Here is a 10281-nt window from a genome sequence, read left to right on the forward strand (position 1 = left end):
CACTAATTGTACTTTGAAATGACAGGCTGAATTTTTGCATAAAGTACAATGGGAAACCAGAAAAAAAAATCAATGTGTGGTGAAATTGGGGGGAAAAAAAAAGAAACTTTTTTTTTTTTTTTTTTTTTTGGGGGGGGGGGGGGGTTGTTTTCACGCCGTTTGCCCTGGGGTAAAACTGTCTTCTTATGTATGTTCCTCAAGTTACGATTACAACGATATGTTACATGTATAACTATTATTTTTTTAAATAAAATCAAACCATTGTTAACAAATATATCTTCCTTAAAATCGCTCCATTCCCATGCTTATAGCGCTTTTATTCCTTGGTCTATGGGGCTGTGTGAGGTGTCATTTTTTGCGCCATGATGTGCACTTTCTATCGGTACCTTGTAGAAATGAGCGAATCGGTTCAGGTTCGAGTCCATCCGAACCCGAACGATCTGTATTTGATTAGCTGGGGCTGCTGAAATTGGATAAAGCTCTAAGGTTGTTTCGAAAACATGGATACAGCCAATGACTATATCCATGATTTCCACATAGCCTTAGGGCTTTATCCAACTTCAGCAGCCACCGCTAATCAAATGCCGAAAGTTCGGGATCGGATGGACTCGAGCATGCTCGAGGTTCGCTCATCTCTAGTACCTTGATTGCGCATATGCAATATTTTGCAACGCTTTTTATTACAATTTTTCTGGATTTGATGCGACCAAAAATGCGCAATTTGGCACTTTTTTTTTTTTCCGCGTATGCTGTTTACCATGCAAGATCAGGAATGTGATTTAATTTATATTTTTGGCGATTACGCACGCGGCGATACCAAACATGTTTATTTATAACATGGGAAAAGGGGGGTGACTCAAACTTTTATTAGGGGAGGGTTTTTTTTTTTTATTAATAATAACACTTTTTTTTTTACACTTACTGCATAGATCAATGAGATCGGCACTCGATTGCTTTTGACTGCTGTAGCCGAAAGCAACAGAGTGCCGAGCCGGATCAGTGCCATTACGGCGCAGACCCCAGCCCAGTTCAGAAGCAGGGATCACCCCTCCGCGATCGCGTTGCAGGGGGAGCAATCCACCCCACTAGACACCAGGGAATGGCTGCAGTAAATCTTCAGATGCAGCTGTCAACTTTGACAGTTGCATCTGAATATTTAATTAGCGGGCACAGCGATCGGACCGTGCCCGCTAATAGCCACGGTCCCAGGCTACAAGTGGCACCCAGGACTTCGGCCCCGCTCTGAACTCCCCTAGCCACGCCAGGACGTACAGGCACGCCCTGGGTCGTCTAGGGGTTAAAAGGAAACTATCAGCAGATACTTTAAACCCCTTCCCGTCAGCAATCTGTATATATACGTTCCTACTGCACATACCCCGTGCAGTAGGAATGTATATCTACGTTCCTGACTTTATTAGGTTACTGATGTGTGTAGGACTGCTGCAGGGAGAGCAGTCCCGCACACATCAGTGTGTCTGGGGCCGAAGGTAATGAGAGGCAGCTGTGATCCCCCAGCTGCGTCTCATTAATCCCTTAAAGTGACTGTACCACCAGGCCCAGGCTGAAGCACTGGAGGCGGGCCGACCCACCCCCAGTGGGAAGAAACCCCAGCCGCTCCATGACGGGACGCCATTAGAATCAATGGCACCCTATCATAGAGGGGCTAGGGTTTCCTCCCACTGAGGGTGGGTCGGCCCGCCTCCAGTGCTTCAGCCTGGGCCTGGTGGTACAGTCACTTTAACCTCTTAAGGACATATGACGTACCCGTATGTCATATGTCCTCATTAGCACTTCAAAGCAGGGCCGCGCGGCGACCCCGCTTTGAAGCGCCGCGGTCCCGGGTGCCGCGTGTAGCCTGGGACCGCCGCTATTAGCGGGCACGGTCTGATCGCGGTGCCTGCTAATTAGCTAATCGGAGGCAGCTGTCAAAGTTGACAGCTGCCTCCGATTACCGGAGGCAACCGTTCCCTGGTGTCTAGTGGGGGAGATCGCTCCTCCGGGACGTTGTCCCGGAGGAGCGATCTCCGTTACTGATGCCGGCCGGGGACCGCACCAAGATGGCGCCGTCCCCGACTCGGCACTCGTTTACTTCCGGCTGCAGCAGCCGGAAGTAAACGAGTGCCTATCTCATTGATCTCTGCAGCATATCTATGCTGCAGAGATCTCAATGAGAGGTCAAAGTGTATATACTAGAAGTCCCCCAGGGGGGCTTCTAGTATATGTGTAAAAAAAAAAAAAAAAAAAAAAAGTGTTGTTTATAGTAAAAACCCCCCTCCCCTAATAAAAGTCTGAATCACCCCCCTTTTCCCAGGTTTTAAATAAAAGTAAACAAATAAATAAACAAACAAACAAACAAACATGTTTGGTATCGCTGCGTGCGTAATCGCCCGAACTATTAATTAATCACATTCCTGATCTCGCACGGTAAACGGCGTCAGCGCAAAAAAATCCCAAAATGCAAAACTGCGCATTTTTAATCGCATCAAATCCAGAAAAAATGTAATAAAAAGCGATCAAAAAGTCGTATATGTGCAATCAAGGTACCGATAGAAAGAACACATCACGGCGCAAAAAATGACACCTGACACATCCCCATAGACCAAAGGATAAAAGCGCTATAAGCCTGGGAATGGAGCAATTTTAAGGAACGTATATTTGTTAACAATGGTTTGAATTTTTTACAGGCCATCCGATACAATATAAGTTATACATGTTATATATCATAGTAATCGTAACGACTTGAGGAACATGCATAACAAGTCAGTTTTACCATAGGACGGACGGCGTAAATGCAAAACTCCCCGAAATCAAAACAAATTCGTTTTTTCTTCAATTTGACAGCGCAAATGATTTTTTTTTCCGGTTTCGCAGCATATGTTATAGAAAAACAATGCCTGTCATTGCAAAGTACAATTGGTTTCGCAAAAAATAAGCGCTCATATACGTCTCTAGGTGAAAAAATGCAAGCGCTATGGACTTTTACACTTAAAATGGAATAAGCAAAAGCGCAAAAACGAAAATAGGCTTTGGACCTTAAGGGGTTAAAATACCCCCTTGGACATTCTAAAAAATAAAAACATAAAAAAAAATAAACATAACATATCGTAGCGTGCGGAATTGTCCGATCTATGAAAATATAACACTATTGTTCCCGCGCGGCGAACGGGGGAGGGGGGACACACCAGGATTAATGATTTTATTATATCAGAAATTTTTTTTTAGAAAAAGTGATCAAAATTTTTCTGTTACACCAATAGGATATTAATAAAAATTAGAGATCATGGCACAAAAAGTGACACCCCAACCAGCGCTGTAGGTGGAAAAATAAAAGCGCTCTTAGAAGCCGGGGAGAAACATTGCAGTAATCTGACCCGGACTTTTGTGCATCAATAGTCTTGAAGGGGTTAAAGAGAACTATCAGCAGGCACTTTCCATATTAACATTGGGAGCAGTCTTCAAGTAGCCGGTAACCCAGAGCCCAGCAATGTCTCCCCATATAGTGTCAGGATATACAGGAATGACTTCTAGCTATGTATTATGGAGATTTACGTCTGTAAATGCAGGAACACAACCCCTGAGTGACGATTCTGAGGTAAATTCTCAGAGCAGGCAGTCCCTGACAATAACGCGCACTTACTACACCTTTATGATGCCGCAGCTGTGTAGAGCGCTGTGCACACAGCCAGGTGCGGTACCGGACACCTGGATAGAGTTGTTGGCGTTGCTGATAGCCCACTGCCCGTTCAGACTGAATACAAGCACACTCGTGCGATTGGAACACACAGCCTGCAGCAATCCTATGAAAAGCAGCACCCCGACGGGCTGCATGACGGCTGAGGTAACCGGAGCCCCCCCCCGCCTACATCACGGCTTTCAGTCACTCACACACGGCTTCCCTGTGCGCCACATGACCTCCGTGACGTCACGTCCATGTGACCAGACCCTTGTGTGGGCGGAGCTTGTGGCGAATCTGCAGGGAGGTGAAGGGCGGGAGAGAAGTAGGCACTGCTGAAGGGACACTGAGAGGAGAGGGGGCAATAAGGGCAGATTAGGCAGAAAAAAGAAATAGCGTTAAGTACCCCTTAATTTAGAGTTAACGTACACCTGCATCTCGGGTTGCTGCACATTAGCGCAACCCCATGTACACGTACGTGAATTAATTGTAGTAAATCTGGCACCCCCGACTTCCTGCTGAGCTGGTGGCACCGCTGGGAAGATATCAATAAAAGGATTCAGAATATATATTTGTTGCCTGTAGCTGTGTTTTTATTGTAAAAAAAAGAAGCTTTTTTATAACGTATAATAGTGTCAAAGAGGCGGAGCCTTACAGTGTTGTATGCCTAACCTTTTGCATAGTCAGAGGCGAAATAGCACAGTGAGGCATATGGGCCTTAGATTAATGGGCTCCACCTCTTTAAAGGGGTTATCCAGTGCACCAAAAACATGGCCACTTTCTTAGAGAGACAACACGACTGTCGTCTCCAGTTCAGGTGCGGTTTGCAATTAGGCTCCATTCACTTAATAATAATAATAATAATATTTATTTGTATAGCGCCAACAGATTCCGCAGCGCTTATTTAAATATATATAAATACATTACAGATATATATAAATACATTACATTCACTTCAATGGAAATGAGCAGCAAAACCCTGCCCAAGCTGGAGACAGAAGTGGGGCTGTCTCTGGAAGAAAGTGGCCATGTTTTTGTAGCGCTGAATAACCCCTTTAACCCCTTGCTGCAAAATGACATTCCAGGAACGTCATGCTTTCCCTGCCTCACCCCCCTTTCCCTTGCTATCACTCCCGCTGCCACGGCTCAGAAGCGAGCCGCGCTCCCCCGGGCAGTTAACCCAATAGGCGCTGCGATCCATGGGATTTTTTACACTTATACTATTAGTCCCCCTGGGGTTAGGGTTATCCCCCCTGGAATTAGGGTTACTTCTAGTATAAGTACACTGATCTCTCATTGAGATCTATGCAGTACTGCATATATCAATGAGATCGCCACTCGATTGCTTTCGGCTGCTGCAGCCGAAAGCAATAGAGTGCCGAGACGGGATCAGCGCCATTAGGACCACGATCCATGGGACCGCAGCATCTATGGGGAATACGGAGGGAGATCGCACGGCTCCGGGGGGTAACCATAGCAACCCAGGCGCTGCACTGTGCGTCTGGGCTGCTATGATTTATAACGATCAGGCCCCCGCACTGGGGCAGGTACCACTGAGGTTATGTACCACTGTATGTTTGTTTATTTTCATTGATAAAACGGGAAAAGGGTGATTTAAACTTTTATTAGGGGAGGTTTTGTTATTATAAAAAGTTTTTTTTTTGTTTTTTTTTTACACATGTATTAAATTGAAGTCCCCCTAGGGGACTGAGATTAATGCTGTATTGCTAAGCTGGGGTCAGTCATTGTGACACTGAGGGCCGACTGGGTAAGATTAATGCATCGTCCCTCTGCGATCGCATTGCCCGGGGTGATCTGTCCAGTAGACACCAGGGATTGGGCTTTTGAAGGCATTTAAATGCAGCTGTCATATGGTAAATTTCAGCCATATAGTCTATAAGAACATAACCCTCTCCAAAAGTTATTCACGGGATAAGGGATAACAAGACCTACAAAGAATTCCTCCGTTCCCCCTTGTTTATTTGAGAGGGAACACGTTCCCCACATTCTTGTGACCACTTGGACCCCTAGCAATCAGCTTGGTATCCCCTATCCTGTGCATTCTGCAGGGGGGGGGGGAGGCAGCTACCTAGGGCACACCTGGATGTATGGGTGTTGGGGCGCAATACTCTGCCTTGCCCCTGATGCTGCCCACACACACAAGAGCCACTAGGTTATGTATATATGATGTATATTTATGGTGGTGTCCATGTTGCTATTATTGCTGTGACCCTGTCACTTGATAAAACCTTTTGCCAAGCCTTGCAGATGTGGGTATAAACCTTGGGATGCTTGTTTTTTCTTCAAGATTTGAGTGTCCCTTTAATCCAGGGATATGCACATACATGCAGGAGTTCTAATATTCACTGCTCCATCCTTCTAGCTCTCATTGTGCAGGTGATGGGTCTGTGTAGCAGGCAGATGTCCAGCTTTATGAATCTGCAATATGTGATGGATCCCCAACTCCCAAGCATAATAAGTTAAACCAAAGATGCAAAATAAAGACACAACACATTGTATTCAGGTGTCAAAGGGTCCCAATTTTATTTAAAATTACATGACACTGAAAATGGCAGACCCCCGACTCACGAAGAGTCACCCTCCAGCACTCAGGTGAGGAAAAAACCCCTGTGGGGGAAACCTCAAGGGAGCCATGGCTGGAGAGCTGCCCCTCCCCTGGGCATAGAGGGTAATACCATAATATACATATAATAAACTGGATGTGAGACAAATCTGACTGCAATATCTGTCACCTTATTGATGGCTAGGCGGATGTATCTCTTTTCCCTCACAGATCCAGATCCACTTCTCAAGAAGGTTGAGACTCGATGAAGGGGTAGTCTAAAGCAGACTACCCCTTTTCCCCTGCTAGAACCTCTAAATTACAGGGTAGGGGGCAGTAAAGTAGTCAAGCTCAAGGTCCTCTGGCGCATCCAAGATGGCACTGATCAGGGCGCGGTGCATTGCTTTATGGAAGCTTCTTTATGACATAAGCGTTTGTCATCACAGTGCATGGTTGCCATGGTTACTGCAGGTAAACACATTAGAAGCATTAACCCATTAATGACTGGGGATGCGCTTTACTGCAGAGGTCACTAAACACACTTGTTACCAAGCAAACAGCTTATGGTTAGGCCACACTAAGAACACAAAATAATATGGTTTAATGTGGCCCATAGCAACCAATCACAGCTCAGCTTTTGTTTCTCAAATTACTGTTGTAAAATGAAAGCTGAACTGTGATTGGTTGCCACGCGCAACTTAGACTAACTTGCCCATAGCAACCAATCAAAGCTCAGCTTTAATGTTATAAGAGCTTGTTAAGATATGAAAGGTGAGCTGTGATTGGTTGCTATGGGCGAATCAGACCATGCTTTGTCTCTGTCAGATTGATAAAGCGGCTCCATTGCTGTAAAACTGATGATGATGATGATGATGATGATGGCTGAAAACGCTTGACATCAAGCTTCCCCATAATGCTTTGCAGTCAGCCCTTCCTCCATATCTCCCAACCTTTTGGAGGGACACTTGTGGTTCACAAACATTTCTATACACTACAAAAAATTGTTTTAGCTTGATATCCTCTATCCTATGGATTTTTGGGGGAGCACCGGCCCAGCCAGTGTCGGACTGGGGTACCTTGAGCCCATCTGGTGATTTGATTCTTGAGGCTCACTCTACATACACCAGATATAACAAGCACCAAACCTTTCACATTACTATAGCGACTTTGCACAGAGCTGTGTACGTATGTGTGTGGGTAGGGCCCACCGGGGGATTCCCCTGTGGCCAGTCCAAGTCTGGTTCGAAGGGTAACTCACTTATGTCAAAATGGTAGGTCAAGAAGTTTTTGGGAGTTAAAGGGTGACTTTAGGTTAGAGGATAAACATAGATTCTTAGATGTCAAGCTGGTACATCCATTTAAAGCATGGGTCTCCAAACTACATTTCCCATCATGCCTGGACAGCCATATCCATAGCTTTGGCGGTCCAGGCATGATGGGAATTGTAGTTTCGCAACAGCTGGAGGGCCGCAGTTTGGAGACCCATGATTTAAAGCCTCAGGTACTAGTGCATATTTTGCTGTTAGTGATCACAAAATATTTCAGACCATGCAAGGGTTGGGTTGAGCAAGGAGAAGCCTTTCTATGTTGTACAAAATTATGTCTATGGATAAGGGTAACAAACATCTGATCCAAAATAGAGTTATTTGGGAGGAGATATGATATACTTTGGAGTGGCAAAATGTATGCTCAAATATTGATAGGGTTTCTTTAAATGAGGCTCATAAGCTGATTATTCTCATGTCTTCCAGTACTTATCAGCTTCTGTATGTCCTGCAGGAAGTGGTGTTCTCTTTTCAATTTGACACATTGTCCTCTGCTGGGGTGGCAGCAGAGAGCACTGTGTCAGGCTGAAAAGTACATACCACTTCCTGCAGGACATACAGCAGCTGATAAGTACTGGAAAACATGAGGTTTTTAAGTAGAAGTGAATTACAAATTTATATAACTTTCTGAAACCAGTTGATCTGCAAGAAAAATTTTCGCCAGAGTACCCCTTTAAGGTCAAATGTGGCAGTAGAGTTAATGTTTTTTTTTTTTGTTTGTTTGTTTATGTATTCAAGAAAGAATGGGAGAGTATGGATGCAGTACTGCATTATAATAGGTCAGTTTTTGGCAGTAGCCCAGGACCCTGAGCTCCCAAACAGACCTTATACTTTCAGTGGTGTATTATCTCCTGATAATAAGTTCTGATGTGATTTGCACAAAAATCTATCTATCTATGAGCTCCACGCTAGTGCTGCCATAGTTACAGTAGGGTGGGTAGGTGGGTTGCCTAAACTTGGTGAACAGCCCAAGGCCTAAGTTAATCTGCCCCTGTATGGATGTTAGAAAGAAACATGGGTGTGGGAAAGAAGGGGGCATAATACGTGCTCATGTGACAACAGTGCGTCTGAATAAACTGGGGAGGTGTATGTGTAAGAAATGGTAGTAGTCTGAGAAAAATGGAGCAATCTCAGCAGAGGGAGGTAGTGCACATGTACACCTGGTACAAACAGTATTGTTCTTGAGCACCTTTTTTTTAGCCTTTGTCAGTCCTTGAAAACGAAGAAATATTTAATGCCTGCATTATCCTCTAGCACAGCGTTTCCCAACCGGGGTGCCGCGGCACACTGGTGTGCCGTGAGAACCCGCCAGCTGTGCCGCGGGATCCCGGTCGGAAATTAGAAACTGTCCCTTTAATATCCCTAGAAGCTGCGGCCGCGCAGCTTCTAGGGATATGCCGATGGATTGATGTTCCGCCCGCTCACACAGTGAGCGGGCGAAACATTCAATCGCGCACAATGTCAGAGCAGGACCTGTCAGCGTCCTGCTCTGACATTGACTCCCATAGGCCGCGGCACTTCATGCCAGCAGCCTATGGGAGGCCGGGACGTGACCTCTCCGGCAGGCGTGATGATGTGACGTCATCACGCCTGCCGGAGGTTCAGTCGCCGCGGCTCACAGGACGGAGCCTGAAGAGGAGGGAGAACACACAGCGCCGATTAGGTGAGTATGATGGTTTGTTGTTTTGTTTTTTTTAAAACTATTGGTGCATATTCTCATACTGCAGGGGGCATTATATGGGGGCATACTGCAGGGGGCATTATATGGGGGGCATACTGCAAGGGGCATTATATGGGGGCATACTGCAGGGGACATTAATATATGGGGGCATACTGCAGGGGGCATTAATATATGGGGGCATACTGCAGGGGGCATTATATGGGGGCATACTGCAGGGGGCATTATATGGGGGCATACTGCAGGGGGCATTAATATATGGGGGCATACTGCAGGGGGCATTAATATATGGGGGCATACTGCAGGGGGCATTATATGGGGGCATACTGCAGGGGGCATTATATGGGGGCATACTGCAGGGGACATTAATATATGGGGGCATACTGCAGAGGGCATTATTAATATATGGGGGCATACTGCAGGGGGCATTATATGGGGGGCATACTGCAGAGGGCATTATTAATATATGGGGGCATACTGCAGGGGGCATTATATGGGGGGCATACTGCAAGGGGCATTATATGGGGGCATACTGCAGGGGACATGAATATATGGGGGCATACTGCAGGGGGCATTAATATATGGGGGCATACTGCAGGGGGCATTATATGGGGGCATACTGCAGGGGGCATTATATGGGGGCATACTGCAGGGGGCATTAATATATGGGGGCATACTGCAGGGGGCATTATATGGGGGCATACTGCAGGGGGCATTATATGGGGGCATACTGCAGGGGGCATTAATATATGGGGGCATACTGCAGGGGGCATTAATATATGGGGGCATACTGCAGGGGGCATTATATGGGGGCATACTGCAGGGGGCATTATATGGGGCATACTGCAGGGGGCATTAATATATGGGGGCATACTGCAGAGGGCATTATTAATATATGGGGGCATACTGCAGAGGGCATTATTAATATATGGGGGCATACTGCAGAGGGCATTATTATTATATGGGGGCATACTGCAGGGGGCATTATTATTATATGGGGGCATACTGCAGGGGGCATTATTATTATATGGGGCATACTGCA

At 46.0% G+C, this 10281-nt stretch overlaps 1 protein-coding gene across 2 annotated transcripts in view; it reads right to left on the reverse strand.

Moving 5' to 3' along the window:
• Nucleotides 1-3937, reverse strand: part of MANBA (mannosidase beta) — a 38889-nt gene extending 34952 nt beyond the window's left edge. The window contains exon 1 of one of the 2 annotated variants that reach the window (XM_069978383.1): nt 3886-3937. In XM_069978383.1, coding sequence (XP_069834484.1) covers nt 3886-3909 — 24 coding nt within the window. In that variant the 5' untranslated portion in view covers nt 3910-3937. The other variant, XM_069978381.1, reaches the window with a different exon arrangement.
• Between the last annotated feature and the right edge of the window lie 6344 nt (nt 3938-10281).

This window comes from Dendropsophus ebraccatus, chromosome 7, assembly GCF_027789765.1.
Source record: "Dendropsophus ebraccatus isolate aDenEbr1 chromosome 7, aDenEbr1.pat, whole genome shotgun sequence".
In the NCBI taxonomy this organism is placed as follows: domain Eukaryota; kingdom Metazoa; phylum Chordata; class Amphibia; order Anura; family Hylidae; genus Dendropsophus; species Dendropsophus ebraccatus.